General features: G+C 37.1%; 2 protein-coding genes and 1 long non-coding RNA gene across 4 annotated transcripts; all 3 read right to left on the bottom strand.

Moving 5' to 3' along the window:
- Positions 1–542: 542 nt before the first annotated feature.
- Positions 543–1534, bottom strand: LOC136855469 (uncharacterized). The gene is made up of 3 exons (XR_010858042.1): positions 1396–1534; positions 1135–1232; positions 543–680 (listed from the first exon to the last, which is right to left on the bottom strand). It is a non-coding gene; the product is annotated as an uncharacterized lncRNA (long non-coding RNA).
- An 896-nt stretch (positions 1535–2430) lies between these two features.
- On the bottom strand, positions 2431–10824 carry LOC136855468 (retinol dehydrogenase 13-like). 2 transcript variants are annotated; one of them, XM_067132540.1, is made up of 9 exons: positions 10527–10824; positions 7099–7229; positions 6673–6765; positions 6342–6466; positions 5687–5801; positions 5273–5464; positions 4736–4866; positions 4083–4172; positions 2431–3630 (listed from the first exon to the last, which is right to left on the bottom strand). In XM_067132540.1, the coding sequence occupies exons 2-9, from the start codon at positions 7220–7222 to the stop codon at positions 3526–3528; spliced, it is 975 nt and encodes a 324-aa protein (XP_066988641.1). In that variant the 5' UTR covers positions 7223–7229; positions 10527–10824; the 3' UTR covers positions 2431–3525. The 2 variants fall into 2 exon arrangements, with proteins under 2 accessions (XP_066988641.1, XP_066988642.1); XM_067132541.1 differs by lacking the exon at positions 4083–4172 and having other exon boundaries at positions 2461–3630; positions 10527–10664.
- A 4776-nt stretch (positions 10825–15600) lies between these two features.
- LOC136855467 (proline-rich protein PRCC) lies at positions 15601–18128 on the bottom strand. The gene is given in 4 exon segments (XM_067132539.1): positions 15601–16198; positions 16201–16293; positions 16295–16516; positions 17555–18128. Coding segments are annotated over 4 exon segments (1299 nt in total). The 5' UTR covers positions 18041–18128; the 3' UTR covers positions 15601–15700.
- Between the last annotated feature and the right edge of the window lie 2901 nt (positions 18129–21029).

Genomic DNA, 21029 nt, shown 5'->3' with positions numbered 1-21029 from the left:
TTACTATAGGCCTACAACTCTACAATAACTTAAATATTAAGAGTGGGAAGTAATAGTGCACTCTATCACCGCCACTTATTTGGTTAAACTGTATCGGCAGCCAACTATTCTTCGGCTTAGGCTCAGCAAATCACAGAAATTATATACAAAATCCACTAAAGACTAGCTCTTTGCTATTTGGAAGACATTGGTTATAGAAAAGCGCGCGCTCTCTCTCCCACTGTCTCTCTCTCTATCTCTTTGTATTACAGAAAGATTGAAATGAACACACGACAAGCCTCAGAAGTGCTCTGAAAATTCCTTGCTCTCTCTCTCTCTCTCTTAATATGATAGAATAAATGAAATAATAACAGAATAAGTCCACAAAGGTGCTCCGAAAACTCCTTGTTCTCTCTCTCTCTCTCGGTATGATAGAATATGTGAATTAAAAACAGCGTAAGTCTACAAAAGTACTCTGGAAACTCTTTGCTCTCGCTCTCTCTCTCCCTGCAGACGCAAAAAAAGTCAAAAGAAATGCCTCCTTGTTCCTCGCCTCGTCTCTCTTCTTCCATTGCAAACGTGGTTGGTGCACCTTGTCTCTGACTGTTGGTACTACCTGTAGTACTACAGGAGAGCTCATGCGACCCAGCCGGCAATCCATCGCTTGGTTCTGGAACGTTTTCTGCTGGGGACATTCGCTTCTGCAAGATTTCAATATTTAAATCGGTTAACTTTCGTTGTGATGGGTGGGTAGGCCTAATGTACTCTCTATAAGTGTAATTTAAACTTTTAAATCTGTTTCTTTCATTGTGATAGTACGGGTAGGCCTAATGGACTCTATATATGTCATTCTTTTTAATATAGACGCTGAATTGTCTTTCTTTTGGGAGTGTCAGGTATGAAGGCCTAGTTAGGCCTATCCATAACAGAAATTTTCATGTGGTTTAAGAGTGATTTTTGGATCTACCTGGTAAATGTGTTGGAAAACAATAAAAAGAAAAAGTTGGAAAGTATTTTTGGCTTAAAACAGCTATATAGATCTATTCCCCAAAACACTTTATAACTCAAAGGCATGTTACTAAAATGCAAATGCTAAGAGAAACACGTTAATAAAGCTTTCATTATTGTTAATATATCTCTGGAAGTAAAGATCACCTTTTTATTAGAATATCCACGCCGGATAAGCTCTGCTCTGTATTCATGCCGTTGAGCACATTCCATGTGGCAACATAGGTGGAGTCTTTTTTACTTTCCTGTTGGGAAAAAAAATGTTGAAAATCTCAGTAATTGTTGTGTAGAATTTTTAACATCTACTCCATATTTTGTAAATACATTCATTGAGAACTGCTGCACTGATGCTTGATAGTGGTAGAGGTGCCCTTGAAATTGCAAAAATCTAAAAAGTTGAACTCTTACCTGAGTTTTTGGAAAAATCAGCCAATACGCTCAAAGATCTGCCACCAATGTGAGCCCCGATCCTCCATTTTGACTTCCTTGGCGCCTTTTTCGCGAACTCGAGGGTGACCTGAACGCGCAGTCCAGAAGTGAACGAGCAGAATCATGTTCTGGAAGCTGGCGTTCAAACGTCACTTTCGCCGCGTTAGGGAAGGGGACTTAGTCTAATGGCGTTGATGATTGTTGGCGCGTGAACGCCATCAAATTGTTTTACACAATTCTGTGCTGTCCCGATGTTTCCATGCAATATATCACAATCGAAGCGAAAAATAAATTTAAAGATAAATTAAAGAAGGAAAATTGAACATAAAAATGACCAAGGGAAGAATAGAGGGGCAGAAAATAAGAAATGAACAAAGAACTTGAATCAGCTCACGGGCAACCGAACTTCACAGCAGCGGGTAAAACCACATTGTCGAGGAACTTTCTAGTCTCAAGAACACTTACGATCAATTGTATTATTGCACGTTTCTCTAGAACAGGAGGAGATTTAACCCAAGATAATATAATCTTTACTGAAATTAAACGCATTTACAGTGTGAGATCTTTTGCTAATGAAAAAGACTGAACAAATTTGTTACAAGGTAATGGATTTAACTTGGGATTATGTATATATATATATATATATATATATATATATATATATATATATATATATATATATATATATATATATATATATATATATATATATATATAATATAATGTATGTGTGTGTTCAAGTTACTTAAACACTGAGATCTGTCTTATAATCGACAGTAAGCTGGTGAGATTTCTGTCCAATAAATTTATTTTTATCAATGTATGATCTACCGTATGCTTGAAAACAATAAAACGCACCCGTGAAAAATAGCCTCTGTGTTGGCCGTTACAACTATTAAGCACCATTAAATTAGATTTATAACTGTTGTGAACACTCATCTTCGCCTAGACATAATTCACAGTCAACTTTGCAGGCTCACATAGTCTAGTTTCTTTTCTTTAGTTGCTTGCTCGTTTTCTCTTTCGTTCCTTGTTGTTGTTCTATTTTTCTTTCTCCTGTTCTTTTCTACATCATCATATGCAGTTATTACAACAATTAGAAGCCTGTACACCTACTTGATGAGGGAAAATTGGGGCCGTTCTCGCCATGTTCTCAGGCTCTGAATCATTGCGCCCCGTTCAGGTAAATCAAACCTCCCGTTTAACGGGTATGACTCATTAGCAAGCAGGCTTGCAGCCTGCTTGCCAATCTCGTTTGCTTGCTTACTTCTTTGATTGTTTTCATTGTTTGATCGCCGTGTAAAACCATTTCCGCTTTGCAAAGAAGTTTCAAATCTTCTTATGTGAACGTCCGCAGGAAATATTTATATCCGGTGTTGTCTTCTAGGCCTATAGGACTATGTCCTAGCTAATTCTGCTTGTATACAAATAAACTTGATATAAAACCGAACAAAATGGACAGTTTGTTAGTTGGTTGTTGTAGATGCCCTCATATTTACATTATTTCGAGGAAAAATTACGAGAAAAGTTTGCCTGCAAAGGTACCACTGATCGCTAGTCTTATGCCACGTGCATGACTTATTTCTTCTTCTTCCCTCGTATAGTCTTAAACCACTGCATGTTCACGTAAAGCTACTTAATTCGATTCTTAACGGTATGCTAAGCCTTATGTACAACAGTTCCAGCTGCAAACAAAGGGACCAGACGCTCTGATTAGAATTTTTTGCTTGTGACTACGAACAAGATAATCAATAGAAATTTAAACCAATTTTCTTTCTCTGCTACCTATGTGCCCTCACTACGTATCAGTCTAGCCAACACTTAGCTGTACACCTCTGACATTGTTTCTTGTCAGCTAATCTTGTCAGATTAGCTGACCAGGCGCCAGTGAGGGGTCTTCCTAAATGATCAGCTTCCTTTCACATAAACCTCACAATATCCCGTTTGAGCCGGAAACTGCGAAATATCCACCCTTGTACGCTTCCCCGAATCTAGTCAACTAGAAATAGACCGCTAGCTAAACAAGAGATACTATTAGCAAAGAATGAAGCACGCAATCAACTAAGAACACTTTAAACTAGCAATCTAACACTGCCACTAAATTTGTGTTCAGTAATGCTCCTCTCGAGGGCGCAACTGAACCTCGGCTTCGCTGACTTCCCACAGCGCCTTGGCCACCCGTCGGTCTTGAGAAAGCCAGGAACTCGATGACAGCTGAAACAAGGGAGGGAAATGTCACTAGACCTACGAAAAAACCTGACATATTTCAGACTGCAATGTCAGCTAATAGATTTAGATAGCCATGTTGAACATCATTTGTACAAAAGGCGAGAATATCCACATACAGCATTCAAGTTAGTCTTGATAGGTTTTAGTGATTAATACATACCAGGCACAGAGTTCTACTACAATAGACTTATATTAGCTCTGCATGCTGTAAAATAGGCTTAAGATAAAGAAAGGAACCTATTGAATCAGTGATACATGCTGACTACATTATTCTGGCAATATTATCTTTATTTTTATAAAAGTCACAAAAGTAGAAAAATCACAGCCACCGGAGAGAAGCAAGCCATTAAGAAAGGATATATTTCTTCTTCTTCAAACAAATGGCATTTCATTCAGTACAGAGGGTAAAATGGTGGAACGAATGGCCACACAATTACCTTACAGTCCTCGAAATATTTCCCAGAAACCTTTTCAACATCTTTAGACACAGCCAAGTAGATAGTCGTCTGAGCACCCAGCTCGCTCGTCTAGTCATGCACAGAGAGAGAACATGGTCAGCTGACGCCACATTTCGGCAACAAACTTAATCCTCAGTAATTCCTAAGTCCTAATCTTTTAGAATGATTCTCATTCTTCGGCAGCTGAACATAAGTCATAGTTTGTTTTGACAACAATAAAGTTTTGTAAGTACTAATGCCGACAGTAGTAAAATGAAGGAATTTCGCTAACAATAACGCAGTACATTAAACTAGTATTATCATTACAAAGCGAATAAATGCAAAAAAAAAGTTATTCAAGGAAGTTTAACTACAGCAGTTATATTTCTAGAAGAGATCAGAAGCTAGTTTTTTTACTAATAAACAAAATACGTGCTGTAACAAGTCAGACTATAATATATATAAACCCAGAGAGAACATTTATACACCATACTCCCAACATTCGATCTAAGTTGACACTACTGTTAGTACTAGTCCAATGGTTTAGTCTAAGTTGGGCTTCTCAAAACTACTCAAAATCATTGCATAACTGAATGTTTGTTCTAAGAGCTTCTAAACTACTTTGATATGTTTTAGCATCAATCATTCATTACCTTTCCAGCAAAATGTACAACGAAGCTGAGAACTCCATTGACGACCCGAGCATACCAAGTTTGCTCAAATCCGCCTTTGCTGAAAAAGTCAGTTCCCACAGCGCCAGGATGGAGGCTGTTGGCTGTCACTTCTGTGGAAACGCAAACAGACTTTTGTTACTTAATGATTTATTAAGTAAGGTTGGTCTAGCATGCGTAAGGCAGAGAGAGAGTTTCCGGCGGAATAATCTATTATGTTTGTCAGTTTCTTTAAGCAAAATATGTCTGCCTTTGTGACGTTAAGTAAAATGCTGTGGATATGGTATGTATTTAAATACTGAATAAAGAGAGAGAGAGAGAGAGAGAGAGAGAGAGAATTTATTTCCTCATTTCCAGTAGGAATGGGGAAAAAATTTTTCTACACTAGTTAAGTATCTTTGCCTGAAAAATTGCAACAATACTAGTACACTACACGACCCTAAAGCTAAAGAGAGAGAGAGAGAGAGAGAGAGAGAGAGAGAGAGAGAGAGAGAGAGAGAGAGAGAGAGAGTTACTTACCCGTTCCCTCGAGTTTCTCAGCGAGTTCCTTCGTGAAGAGGATATTGCAGAGCTTGCTCTGAGCGTAGGCCGACGTTGGGTTGTAGTTCGAAGCCATGAAGTTCAAATCGCGCAAGTTAATTTTCCGCGCGATAACGTGGATTCCAGAAGACACGTTGATAATTCGTCCTGGACCGCTGGCGATCATGCGATCTGGTACGGATGAATAAATATGAATATCATAATTAGAGTAGTGAAAAACCTGAATAAGGATTAAGATCATTATACTCCGTACATAATCATAAGATTATCTCGGGCGAAAAACCTCACCCAGGATCATCTTAATATATTCTGTCATTCTCAGGAAACCTCACCGATAAACTTTTCTCTCTCTCTCTCTCTCTCTCTCTCTCTCTCTCTCACAATGGTGCTCACCCAGGAGAAGATTCGTCAGCAGAAAATGTCCGTAGTGATTCGTCGCCATCGTCAGTTCCAGGCCGTCCTTCGTGATCTGCTTCGCCTGAGGACCTACAATCCCGGCATTGTTTACCTGAAGAAGAAGAGGTAGATCATACAGGCGCCATCTATTGACAGAATTATCTACTAAATATCTAATGAGAAATTATTTACCTGAAGAAGATGGTTACAAAGGTGGCATCTATTGATAGACTTCTCTCCTAAAGAGTTAATGATAGGGAAATGAAAGTTAATAAATTTTATTAAAGGAACAAGAGGTATGTTTTAAAATAAAGGTTACTGGCTTGGGAAAGAGCAATCCGTTACGTCAATATTAATAATTATATAGGAAAATATTCAGGAATTAAAAAATGACAAAAAAATGTACCACGACTGAAATAAAAAAGAAAGAATTATACTTAAAAATAGTAATATGTTAAATTTATGAAAAACACAGATACTTTAATTATATATGTAAATATATATGTATATATATACATATACATATAAAAAATAAACATAACAGATATGTAAAAATAAAAGAAAACTTGAAAACTAAATAAGTGAACAGAATTTAAGTAAAGCATAACAAAACTAAAGGAACAATAAGTAACCCAAGTAACGGCTCAATTACCAAGATATGTAAGTGTTCCTCGTTCCGCAGAATCTGTCGACAGAAGAGACGGACTGAGTCGAGATTCGACGTGTCGAGATACTGGACGAAGACATCCTTGTTACCCGTATGGCCGATAATCTCAGCTGAAAAACAAACATAAATAACCACTAATTCGACTCACTTCTTCGTTTACTTATGAATCAAGTGACTTATATAAGAATACCAAACAGCCTTCTGAACTTTATGCTGTTAAATAGGAATATTTCAATAATCTCTTTCACCAGCCAATCAATTTCTCCTCACGAGTACCAGGCACAGATATGGCGGGAACCTGAAGGTGGCACCTTACCGGCAACTTTCCTGGCCTTGATGAGATTCCTGCATGCTAGGATAACGCGGGCGCCTCGGGTAGCGAATTCCTTGGCTGCTTCCTTCCCGATTCCTGAAGGAGTCAAGGATTTTGGGTTTTATATATACACTGTACATATTATAGTGACAATATCTTTAGTACCGGAATAACAACAGAGAGAGAGAGAGAGAGAGAGAGAGAGAGAGAGAGAGAGAGAGAGAGAGAGAGAGAGAGAGAGAGGTCAAGTGGTATCTGAGAGGAAAAAACATCGAAGGAAAGACGAAACTGTAAACAACAGACCCACAAGGTGACAGTCCTGCTCTGTTTGACAATTATCTCCTTTTACTGGTGAACTTTGGAATTTATTCTTCGCTTCTTTTCTCTTATTTCAAAAGACAGATTTAACTCCTCTTCTTCACATCTTACCTGAAGAAGCACCAGTGACTATGACAGTCTTCCCAGCGAGTTTTTCTTTCGATTTGCACCTCCCTGAGCGGGACCTGTAGTACCATCGGGCTATCAGGAGAACCACAAATGTCGTTAAGATCATCTTCTTTCTGGAAAATATAAAATAATAATAATAATAATAATAATAATAATAATAATAATAATAATAATAATAATAATAATAATAGTGTTTAGTAAACACGACAAAGTTGGCGGTAGGATTATGACTAAGAAGCTATGACGGATGACAGGTTTAAAATCGGAAGATGGCTTTAGACTAATGTTGCAGACATAGGTCTAGAGAAAGCTCATGATAGAATTTATAGAAAGGCAATTTATAGAAAGGAATTCCTAGAAATGCAGGTTGTTGAGGATTTATAGCAAAGAAAATAAATTGCTAAAAGCAACAAAAACTTTTAATGATGGAAGTAAATTATTTGTTGGAGTTTCTAGGCAGGAGAGTGACTAAGAGCTTACAATCCGGAAGAGTTGGAAGAGGGGAGTAATGGGAGATCTAAAAAGGAATGGATAAATAAAAGAGAGAGTAGAAAGGAGATGCCGTTCATAAAGAGACGAAGAAGTGCGTGGAAGACAGAAGTGAATGGTAACTGTCTGTATGTGATCTGACACACTGCCTGTGAGCCTATGTGTATGAGCACAATCAACTATCTTTTCAGCTTAATCAGCCTAACTCTTTAATATTAATGTCATTGGCATTACTTAACCATAAGCAAATATATGGAGAAATCCTTAAAATAGAACCTCGAAGGACCAAGGAAAGGAATCTATTTACCAATAGAAGCTTCCTGAAGGTCCCCGTTGAATAATTAGACGTTGGTGACATTGCGCTTTGCGCTCTTCACGGCGAAACCGTGATTTCAAATTAATGTCGAGGATCAGTTGGTTTGCTCAACCGTCAGTGCGAAGCATACCACTTTTTTATTTATATGTAAAAAAAAACACGTTTATCTATCCTAAAATCGAATTTTTTTTTATTTAAAAACACTTGGTTATCACAAAGTAGGATGTTATTACTTCCGTATCAAACAAGAGGATTATTTTTAATAGAAGCTTTTGATTGCATTCACAAGTGGATACGCCTAAGCCTATAATCGCCAACGTATTTCTTCCTCTGATACTAATGCGTAATTATACATAATTCTACAGTGAAAAGGTACATAAATGTACAAATACTTATGTGCATAAACCATATTAATATATATTTACATGCATGTGTGTGTGTGTGTGTTTTACGTATTTATACAGATGTATCTAGACTTATGTGCTTCATTGGGATCTATGTATCCTTATACATCTCTCGCAAGTTTCACGTCTTTATGTAAGTCTTTTCCTAATTACTGAAAACCGTAAAAATGCGAAGTTGTAATTGATAAGACTTAGAAGAAGATAAACGCTTCAACTTATGCGGAATCACATCCACACTACTGGTGACTTGGTCCGTTCCTCGCGAGATCCGAATATCTTGAAATGTTTTGGTTATTTTGAAGTGAATTTCTTGTTCTCTCTCTCTCTCTCTCTCTCTCTCTCTCTCCACAGTCAATTTCATCTTAGTTTCTTACCCCTAAAGGTGTTATTTGTGGCTTAATGTTTGTGGGCAGAAAAATTCCGCTTGTCAATTACTGACAATTATCTTATATATATATATATATATATATATATATATATATATATATATATATATATATATATATATATATATATATATATATATATATATATATATATATATATATATATATATATATATATATATATATATATGTGTGTGTGTGTGTGTGTGTGTGTGTGTGTGTGTGTGTGTGTGTATGTATGTGAATATTGTCACTAGCTTTATTTACACTTACTCAAGACAGTATTTTCCCTACAAAAAAAATTACAATATAAATATTGAACATGTCCTTATGTATGTGTAACTGCATGTAATTATATATAATATTCATGCAAAAAAATTGTATTTAAACACAAGCTTTGCGAATGACAATATACATACGTAAGCATAACTACATGTATCATACGCATGCGTGTGTATGCAAGCATTCAATGATCAACACGAAGAAGGGTCCCCCCCCAAAACACAACGATCCGGAAAACGCCCCTCCCCAACAACACAGCGAACCGGAAAACCCCTCTCCCACAACCCAACGATCCTAAAACTCCCATCCCCTCAACCCAACGATCCGGAAATCTAACCCCCACAGCCCAACGATCCGGAAAACTTCCCCATCACAACGATCCTAAAAACTTTCCACCCCTACCCAGTGATCCGGAAACCCTCCCTCAACCCAACGATCCGGAAATCTAACCGCCAACTCAACGATCCGGAAAACCCGCCGCCAAAAAACACAACGATCCTGAAAACTCTCCACCCCTACCCAGTGATCCGGAAATCGCCGCAACACAACGATCTCCCAAAAAACTCTCCCCCCTCTAACCCAATGATCCGGAAAACTCCCTCCAACTCCAGTGATCCGAAAACTCCCTCCCCATCGCAACGATCCGGAAAAACTCCCCCAACCCAACGATCCGGAAAACTTCCCCTCCAACCCAACGATCCGGAAAACTCCCCCTCCCCAACACAACGATCCGGGAAAACTCCCCCAACCCAACCATCTAGAAACTCCCCCCTACTCAACCCAGAGATCCGGAAAACTTGTCTCTCCCCTACTCAACGATCCGGAAAATCCCCTTCCCCAACAAAACGATCAGGAAAACTTCCCCCCCACTCCCGCCCCAACCTGAAACTCCTATTTTTTTTCTCCTTGGCCGAGTATCACTTTACCAGTGAGTTGCTTTTGCCTGCCAAACCCAGCCAGCGATCGGGTTTCCTAGTCCTATTTTCTCTCGTTTGGTTATTCGTCTCTTCTACGTTGTGGAAAACAAAGTGAATATTCTATTAAGTAAAGTGTTTTTTTTGTATATTTATTAGTTTATATTCGTGTTTATATGTGGCGCTTGTATATTTGGAAATACCCATTTTCTCTCTGAGTGGCTGGCTTCAAAGAAAAATTAGACCGTAGTTACCTTTATAATCCTCCTCTAATCGCTTATATAAAGACTACACGTTTTCGGTAGATATACTCATAATTAAACTCTAAACTGTGGTTCCAAGTCACTTAACGAGTAAATATGTGAAAAAATGCGTTTTAATACAGCTAAGAAAATTTAAACTTCACCGAAGAGGAGTAGAATAGAAACCCACTGACGGGTTCAGTTTAACATGACGAAAAAAAAGAGTAATTTCCTTTAAAAAATTAGTGTCAGTGACGGGTTATCCTTGAAAACTTGATGCAAAGTAACTTTTCATTCAGCTTTAAAGTTTACACCAAACCTTAGGATTAAAACTCTAAACTAAACAGAAAAAAAGAACGAAACATCAGTCTACTAACCGTATCCTAGAAGGCGGTCTAAGCACAAACCGTTTCCCGTGGAGACGGCAGCTGCATCTCCGGGCGTGGCGCCCCTCGAACCGCCACTAACTAAACTAACGCCACTCGACTGACAGGCAGTTTCTCCCAAAGTCACTCACAAGGACTGACCGAGCAGGTATGTCTTGCTTACTTACTTGCCGGTAAGTCCTGTTACTTCCACACCTCACATATATAACTTGTCGTCCGAGTTTGAAAGAGAGAATAGGCCCTGCTTCTTGTGTTACGTCCTTCTCCCTCTCTCTCTCTCTTCAAGCTGAACCTACTGAAGTCATCGAAAATTCCTTCTGTCAAATGGAAATATTAGTTCGTTCGTCTGTTAACTGAAAATGAAAACCAGATTCCCAGTCCACAGACCATTATTAATCGTCTCCCTCATTCTCTGATTAGTTTTGAGTCTAGAAAAATGTCTACGAAAGTCACGAAACTCTTATATGAATACGAAGAGAATATTCACCTTATGACAGAAGTAATAAATTTCTCCCTCCCTGAATGCAACAAGGCGTATTTTTTAAGCTTTTAACGATTTTCGTTGATGATTTAATTTCACAAAACAAGAAAGGAAACACGATATCAGATGATAAGAAAATTAAATCTGATTTAATGCTACGCATCTGGTGGATTGTATCTGTGTTTGTCTAGCAATAGAAGAAGATTCTATGATATAATTGGTGAGTTTTGTTCCTTTGGTAACTAATAAAGGTAAGGTTGAAAGGGGGTTGGCTAAAGAAAGGGTGCGCCGTTGTATAGTCAGCTTTGAGATTTGGATAGCTGTTGCTCCGTCCCGTTGTTGTCACTTGTCAGTGTTTATGTCTGTGTTTCCTCGTCCTCGGTTTTAGTAGTTATTTTAGGACTAATGTAAGGACAATGGTGTGTGTCACATATTCTTGTTGAACGGGTACGAGTTATGTTGTATAGTCTGACTAGGTTGAAGAAGTTTCACTTCCAACTGCCAGCTGTTACTGAACCTTAAAGGTGAGTTGTGTTAACTTATTTCTCACTATAAGTTTCTAGGCATCATGGCCACAGAAAATTGCCAGTGATAGATTATGATAAAGTTTAATGGTGATGTAGTGCTGTGGTTAAGTTAGTTGCTAAGTTGCATAAAGTGACAGAGTTAGGGAAATGTATTGCCTTTGTATTTAGAGGGGATTGCATTAGCATTCGTATATCGAACTGGAAGAAGAAGGCCAGGCATATTCAGATAAAATCGAGGCCAGGCTGTAGTAAACATTTACGAACAAACCCTTTGTAGTACATGGGAAGTTTGTTCATATGAGATGAAATAGTGAACAAGAAGACATGTTTGTGAATGCGAAGAAGAGGTTGGCTCACTTAGCTGGCTTTTCAGGGGATGGGTTGGAGAGAGTTTGACCACAAACAAGAGCAGAAAGGTAACAGCAGTGCAAATAGGCGAACCAAAACAATAAGTCGGTGCATAAAGATATTTGGAGAGCAAGTGTTTCCAGTGTAGTGGATCTCATATAACCAGGTTATGTAAGGGTAGAAGCTCAATTGCGAGCTATCAGTGTGGCAATGTAGGCCATATTGCTTCTCAGTGCAGCCAGGGATTTACAGGTGAGAAGAAACATTTAGTCTTCAAAACATGGAAATATATTGCACTTTGTTACCGTTTTTTAAAACTCACAAACATGTTCGATTAGGATAGTCTTGTTATTGTAAGATTGTCCTAAATGGCCATGACCCCGCGTGTTGCTTTAAAAAAGTAATGATACTTTTGTTTATTTACTATATACTATTCATTCAGAGCTCATATACTGGAGTTTTAGTTACTGTCTAGGAAAGATAACCTTCCTTTGGAGTTAGGATAGGCCTATGAAAAACTTAAACATTGACCAAATTAGTGATGGTTCTTAAAATTGTTCGCAAAATTTTATGCTGTGTTGTCTGAGAGGTTCGTTTTTAATTGTTTTTTTTCGTATATGCCATGGATTATGAAAGTTGTCTTAGCTTTGTTTAGAAGTTGTGTTCTTAAGATCAGGGGCTGTGGTATAATTAGTAAGTTCCATTACTAGGAGATATCCCAAGTTCAACTCTGCTGTTGCTGAAGTAACTTCAGAAGTGTGTTGCTTTATTTTCCCTTGAAAAATCGGAAGGCAAAGGATGTAAAAAAATAAGAGAACTCACGGTTTACAAAGCAAGATGTATCCACTCGACGATAAAAATCTACTGAAATGTCCGTGTCTTTGTGAGAAACGAAGCTACGTTCTAGTTTTAAGCTCTTATTTTGCAAATCATTTCGCCAGTCGTTTGGGCTCATTAAATAACCGCGACCTTTGTCGCAGTTACTATGTAATCCCTTGAGTTAATGTTCTTCTATTAGAAAGAAAATGGGCTCGCTCATCATTTTTACTTCCGTTTTCTTTCATCCGCATTGACCCCGAGTGACGAAGCTGGAGGCATTTTGTTTCATCATATATCGGAAGAAGGAAAAGCCAGTCCTTAATTCTTAGTTCCTTCTTCTTACCAAAAATAGACCTAAATCATATTGATATCTGTTATTCTTCAATTTGATAATAAATTCAGTATCCCTTTTGCGTGGTGTAGGTTAGAAAAACAGGTAAACTACAGGTATCCTAAACTTCTAAAAAGGAAATTGAGAATACGTTTTCTCAATCCTTGTCGTGTACTGCTCGAATGTGTTTGTGCTGTCGAAATTTAATTGTAGCTGTTAATATTAAATTTATTATCATTGGTCCACCAATGCACTTTGAGTGCTTTGCACGTTAAACAGATGAATGACAACCTTTTCAGATTTAAAATATTTTCATTAACTTTTATACCGTCAATTGGCGTTACAACGGTATTGAAAAACAAATGATAATTCTTGCCGCTGTGTGATATCATTATACATAGGACTATTTTTTTTAATCATTATGGAGCAATTTCGAATCACGATGTTCTGATATCATTGCTCATAATGATATTTAACACATTGTAAAAAATAAATACGATTTTCGGTAATTTACTTACTGTATTATGAATTGGTAATATTACCTCAAGATTTATGACAAAAATGCCTTTCAACAGACATCGTTTTTTATTCACTGATCCTTAAACTACGCCATTCGTAATTTTCCCATTTCCCCCATTGTAAATGCATTTAACAATGCTAATAAATTATAGAGGCAGCTGTTACTTGGCTCTAAAAATGGTACAGTACAGTAAGGACCAAGAAAATGATAAATAATCCATAGGATAAATGCTTCCTGAGTATCCTTAACTCTGGATCAAATCCTGTTTTCATAAAAATCCCAGCAGAGATTTATTTTTTCTGATATTTTGTTCTTTGTGCGTACTGAATGTTTATTATATATGATGTTAAAACTGCGCATGCGCTGTTAATAACAAAACCTCCAGAATAATTTTATTATCATAACTGGAATAGGTAATAGTAGGAGCGTTGGTAGGTATTTGTAATAGTAGTCAAGGATTGTTGCAGTTGTTGTAGAGGAATTATTGTATAGTAGTAATTTTATTATCTGTGTTTATGAACATAGATAGATCCATTCATATTTACATATATATATATATATATATATATATATATATATATATATATATATTATATATATGTCACCATAAGTCCATTTCAATGAGTTTTCCTTTTACGAATTTGAAGAACACGTTATCATTTGCAATTCATTAGAGTATCAAGTACAGTACCTCGTGAGCTGCCTTAAATTATTTTATGCTATTGCTTAGAAGCACAGGCGATTTCTAGGTTTTATTCACTGGAAATGAAGCAATTGCTGATAATTTGACTGGAAACTCTGTAGTTTCCAAAAACTATGGTCTTCATTTGAAAGAAGTAACAGAAGGTAATATGAAATACAGAAAAAGTAGAGATCAAGAAAATGTAACAAATTAATATATATATATATATATATATATATATATATATATATATATATATTAATATTAAGAAATGTCCCGTTTTTCAATACACCATTCATACAGTGTTTATCTATAACGGACGAGTTTCTTTTTGTCTGTGCTAACATAAGCAAGGTGTGACGACAGTCGTGATTTGCATATGCACAGTTTTTCATAGACGACTGTTTGTGTGTCTGTATGTTCAAGAATCTTTTGGACAGAACAGACTGGTCAAAGTTTTCCATCACTCTAATTCTGAGGTTTTCTAATTTAGCACTGAAAATAAAATTGGTAAATAAGTTAGTATGGAAAGTCACTCTGTGGTGTCATCAGTCCACGCCACTACAGATGAACTGGTTCTGAAATTCTTTTTAGGAGAAAAATAAGTAATCAAATTACTGATTGATTATGAAATTTAGGTCTTGAAGACCAAGCGCGGGTAATCAGATTATTGAATGAATGCTGTTCATCAAAAATTATCAAAATCATATTAAAGGTTTACAGAGAAAAAGTAAATCCAAAACACATAAGGTGGTAATTATTTACAATGGAAACGATACTGTCTGAAGACGTATGGTAACCAGCAGCAAAATCCATTCCTTTGCAGCTCCCATTAGCAAAGTTTAGTAAGAATCCACAACTCACTGATTATGCAAGCTCTTCATACACCAGGAGTGAGTTTTATTGTAATTTGGTACAATATACATATGAAATTTGGGACATCAACCCATGCATAAAAGTGAAGAGTGACTGAACAGGAAGATAGAGAGATCCAGAAAGTAAATAAATGGGAGAATATTGGACACCAGGACAGAAGCAAAAATGGAGGCTAAAGGGCTGCAAGGATGCTGGAAATATTCTTTGGTAATGCCCACAATGCAGTACATTAAGTGCAATGGCGGCACTGTCCTCCTATGGAGGTAATTTTGGTAGACGCTTTCCTCGGTTTGTTGAAAGCGATGAAGATAAATATCATCTAATAGTTTTGACGAGTCAAAATGAAGTGTGCTTCATAAGTCTATCCATTTCAGGTTTCAAGATTAAAATAAATGACTGTACTAGAAAGCTGTGCAGTTCCGTATAAGATTCCATATAACAAAATGTGCATAAGAGGATACCTAAAAATTAGAAAATGCCATTGACACTTGAATGGTTTAATAACAGCTAATAATAAAATACAAATTACAACATCAAAAAATTTTTAATCCTATTTACATCTTTATAAAAACAACCAGACCTTAAAATCCATATTTTGCCTGAGTTTGCATTTTTGTCATCCGATTCTGAGCCCAATTGTTCTTGAGTTCCAGCTCTCTCTCCTTTGCTTGATGGGCAAGATATGTGATCTGGTGTTTCTGCTTTTGCTTTTGCGAAGGCAATCCTTCCTTTTTCTTGCTAAAACTATGAGATGGTTTCTCTTCTGAAAGAGCTTTCGTCATCCACTCATCACGTGTCAGTAACGCATCATCTGCACTGACATCAATGAAATTTATTTCTTCACCCTTTCCTCGTCGCTTTCCCATTAGTCTGATCATTGCCTCCTGATCAATATCTGCAGGTCCTTCTGATGGCTGTGCTTCAGACTGGAATGAGTACTGAGATTCTTCTTGTTGCTGCTCACTGGTCGTTGACTCTACGGAAAGGTGACTAATCTGATTTTCATGATTATGTTTAGCAGTTTCAGCATAACTTTTAGTTTGCACTTCCGGCGTGGTTGTCACAGTGGTGGTAATGGCACAGCAGTAACAGCATCCAATGATGGTTTGGACAGTGAAAAGAAATCTGATGGTCCAGTATCCTCTTCATCAGAGTCATTACAACCTCTGTCTTTTTATCAAGTGCCATTTCGCCTTTGCTTGAGTTGGTTTTGGTGACTTCAGTGCAGGTGGTGGTTTGGTCAGGATATGAGGTATGAGCTGACGCTTTGTTTCCTTAACTGAAATGTGTTTAGGTTCTGGAAGAAAAGAAAAGAGGCCGCTTCCTTTATTGGACGGTTGGATTTTCTTTCTTTCAGGCTCCTCCTTTGGTTCCTCTTCATCTTCGTCTTCAGCAAACTGGAAAAACAAGAAAACAATAAATACTAGTCCAGAGAACAAAATTAATATGGTACTATACATAAATAAGCTTACAAAAAGTGATAAAAAAAAAGCTAAGAAAATTATGATTCCTTAAAAACATAAGGTACAAAATTAAAAATAAAATAAGGAGAGCATTTCTACATACAACATAAATTCTACATAAAACTGCCAGAATCTCAATGAAATTAAAACATTCAAAAGATATTAAACATAAAAATAATTAGTGATATTCAAATAATAAACACAAAAATCTCTTTTTATCCTTAAAAGAAGTGATGAAATATTATAACTTAAAATAACTAAAGAAAGATACCTAAGAAAGAGAAGTTTAATACAAGCAATATACTCTTCATTCTTAAGCTACTACAGGCAATGCATAATTTCACACTAACATCTAAATTAGGATGACATTGCCTTTTGAACTCTAAGTAAATTACATCCGAGCATCTCAAGTGACACTCATGTCAATATGGCAGTGAAAGTAAAAAGAAGACATTTTAAGGTTAGGTTAGGATATCTTGGATTAATTGTCTTACTTTTTGTATACACTCGACCTTGCCTAGGGTACCCTAAAGTATTAAATTTTCACAGTTATTATTTTTTCAGAATACACACTGCCAAAATCTCTTTTCCACTCCTCAGATTGCTCCAATTACAGGCTGCTGAAAGAGAAAGAGCCCATGCCAGCACAGGGTCAGCTTAACCTAAAACAACTACAAACAAATGTCGAAGGTTTTAATCATCTATTCCCTTGAAGGCACTAGAATTTGTTTTCACTTTCAGAGAACTTTTAAGCCTCCTCGATGTACCCTTGGCTAACCTGCATCATGGCTACCTTACAGTAGGCTAGATCTAGCCTAACCTACAGAAGACAATGAGGAAAAAGTAGCCTCGCCTAGGCCTATACCAGGCATATTTAAAGCCTCATCACCTAGAATTTCTAAAATGGCTAAAAATAAAGTTAAATATGGGGACCTACATTAGGTCAGCCTAGCCTAGGGTACCATAGCCTACCTCTGAAAGTGCTGGCACAAAAAATTTCACTTTAGCTTTCGCCTTCTTCTTGGGAGGTCCACCTGAAAACTTTGTACTTGATTCTGCAGGGTTACTTTCCCCACTTTCTTTTATCTTGTTCAGCCACTTGTCTGCCGTAGGGACATCCGTAAGCTCATCCTCCACTTCACTTACGGCCGTCTGTAATGAATCTATCGGCACTGCTTCCGGTATCGATGCTAAAATGTTCGGTTTATCTCTGTAGTGATTTTCATCCTCATCGACGATGTCGTCTATCCTTGAGGGTAAACCAGAGTCTGAAGGTGATTTTTGTACAGAATTGACACTTGTATTGGCAATGGGAGATTTTGTGGTATGCCTATCACTAACGTTCTTTTCGGGCGATATTTTTGAATTTGTGTCGTTTTGAACACCATTCACTTGTTGTTCGACTTCTTCTGAGTCACTTCCAATGTCACTATCATCACTGTATGCCACTAAAGCCATGTTTTTAATTGAGAAAAAACGTTAACTTCGTTTCACTTCGGATGAGGAAGGAGCTTTTGTTTACGTTCTTCGCGCGTTCGTTTGAGAGGAAGCTCATCGTAGAATATATAATTATTTATTATAACACAGTACGTTTGCTTTCATGCTATTAACAACATATAATGAACTAGATATGTATAAAATACATTTATAGTATATCAAAATATGTCTTGAGTAACGTATTTGTAATAATATTGTTGGGATACCGTTATATTTCGAGTACATTCGAACACCGACGAAAGCCGTGCCGTGATTGGTTGATCGCGAGAAAAGCAAATAAAAACAAAAATAGATTTTCTTGCAAGGCCAGGTCTACGTAGTTAGCGTTTTGATCTTGGACAAAAGTGAATCACAGCGTCAGTTCCAGTTGTCAGTAGTGAAGAAAAAAATGATATATTTTAAATCATCGTTTATATATAGGTTTCTGTTGAATATAATTTATATGAGTTCAAAACCTTTCCCCAAAAATAGATTGGTCACCAAAGAATCTTGAATTTCATTATACCGTATTTTTTTTTAGCACAATTGAAGAAGAGATAGGCCGGATTTGCTTCTGAACAGTGCTTTTGATTGTTGATTACAAAAATGAGACCCAGAATTATAAATGAATTACGTCTAGTTAAAGAGGCATCGTCAACGCAAAGATTTAGAAGGTGCGGTACACAATAATGTGACGCAGAGAATGTGGACTTATGTACAGAGGGTTTGCCCACGATTTAGCAGTTAAATTTCTTTAGTTAAAGGCTCTCTTTGATTTTCAAAATGGCACTGACACATCTTTGATTCACAATAGATAATTTTGAAACGAGTGTATAACACTTACTTTCACAATGTAGGTGTCAAAATCGATGAATATCTCATGTCTGATGAATGCCAAATTTGACATTTCACGCGCTGATAAAAAAAAAAACAGTTACCATAAAGATGTAGCCTCAGTGTTTGAGAGAGAGAGAGAGAGAGAGAGAGAGAGAGAGAGAGAGAGAGAGAGAGAGAGAGAGAGAGAGCTTTCCTGGGCTGAGTACCTTAATTAACAGTTTGCAAATATTGGAGTACAAAATTAAAAACATGAAAACCATTGTCGAAGTTCAACATTTTAAAGTTTGGAATATTTTGGAAGAACGTATTAACGAATAAATTGGTGCAAATTACTGTTCTGATAAATCGTAGGAAGTCTGACAGACTAATCGCATTAACAACAAGATTGGTATACATGCTACGAAATTGTAGAGTAATGTCGGATTTAGTCTGTGATTGAACTGATTGTCAAATAAGAATGGGAGCTATAAGACTTCGAGGAAAAACAAGATCTTGTATCAAACGAAGCATAAAACCGTTTGAACAGTAACAAGAGGAAATGCGCAGTCTCTCACTGACTGGCAAACTGATAGCGTTTGGGATTAGATAATGCTATCAGTGAGTTTTTACCCTCTCTATGGCGTGTGTAGGCTACAAATGTAACTGCCTTGGTATTTCATTTTCGAATTTAGGTGGGATTTGGTAATTTAGAAAGAAGAAACGACAACCAGTGTAAATAAAAATTCAAGGAAAAGGTTAAAGCAGACGAAGAAAAGGTCTTAAATCACATAAACGAGATAATCCCTGACTGACACGAACTAGTTAGTGTCTGTATCTACTGCATGCAGGCAAGAGAGAGAGAGAGAGAGGCGAAGTAATCGATGTTACGCCCAACACCAGACAGGCACCTTTAGGTCGCCATTCTTTGCTTAACAATGACATTAATTCTAAACAAAAAGAGAAAGAAAAAAGATTCTTTCCACCTGTGATTTCAAAGGGATTCCCACTGAAGGCAGTTCATAGGACCCAGCTGGGCTGGACAATGCTTCGTCACGCTGCTGATATGACACTGAATTATCCGAGTTGATTTCTAAAAAAGGTGTTCGGTGTACACTATTATTATTATTATTATTATTATTATTATTATTATTATTCCGGAATAGGCGATATTTTAATTGCTTTTTGTTTTATTCTTCTTTATACTTGTTGGAGCAGAAAATGGGATGACAAACACGTGAAATAGCCACTGTGAGATGAAGCTGCCACGTTATTTCAGATATCAACATTCTTTATTTTTTTACGCTTACCAAGAGTGCCACTATTTGGTTGTAAAATTCAACTTTTGCCACAGATATTGTGTTGGTAATGTAGTTTTGGATGTAGCCATCATGATTTATTCCATGTTGAAACAAGGAGCGCTCAGAAAACAATGTGATTCCAAACTGTCAGCCATTTATTTAAAGATGGCTGCCATTTCAGGTACAATGTTAAATATACTCTTAGACCCATCGTTCACCTCTGAAACACCATTGTGACCAAGAGTTCTTGAGCAGCAATTGTTGGAGATTACTAAAAGAACAATAAAGCCATCAAAAGTGATGGAGGAACCGACAAACTTACAGCGGTGCTGAAGTTGGTAGATCATGAAGTGAGATCTCATGTTGCCAGTAAAGCTGAGTGATGTTCAGAAAAAAAAAAAGCTGTGGTCCCAATGAACTTTTTGTGGCTGCTTGGAGGGTGTTTTATCAAGTGGCCCTCATCAGTGATGCAGCTTAGCCTGAAATAATGTGAATGGTTTTTGATGAGGAGAACAATAAATAGATGGATCCATACACATGAGATAATGTTAGCCACAGAACCAAAGAGAATTCAAGAAATTCTTCCCTCCCAAGAATTCCTTAATGTGATTTTGTATCTCTAATCTGAGTGTGAGAAGGTTCCTTGGACATTTGCACAACTTAGTCTTTGTTTGAAGGGGAAGGTGGTGACATGAAAACCCTGGAGAGATTTGCGTCCTTGATACATAATAGATCTAGAGCTCTTTCATCTGTTGATGAGCTACTGCTTGACCTGTTTACGAGAAAGCAGATGACCCCAAGCCACTAACTTGAACAGCAGTCAGGGAATATGCAAAATGTGCTTATCAGGCATGACG

The sequence above is a fragment of the Macrobrachium rosenbergii genome, chromosome 31 (genome assembly GCF_040412425.1).
Source record: "Macrobrachium rosenbergii isolate ZJJX-2024 chromosome 31, ASM4041242v1, whole genome shotgun sequence".
In the NCBI taxonomy this organism is placed as follows: Eukaryota; Metazoa; Arthropoda; class Malacostraca; order Decapoda; family Palaemonidae; genus Macrobrachium; species Macrobrachium rosenbergii.
The sequence above is the reverse complement of the archived record's forward strand: the minus strand, read 5'-3'. Positions and strand labels throughout refer to the sequence as shown.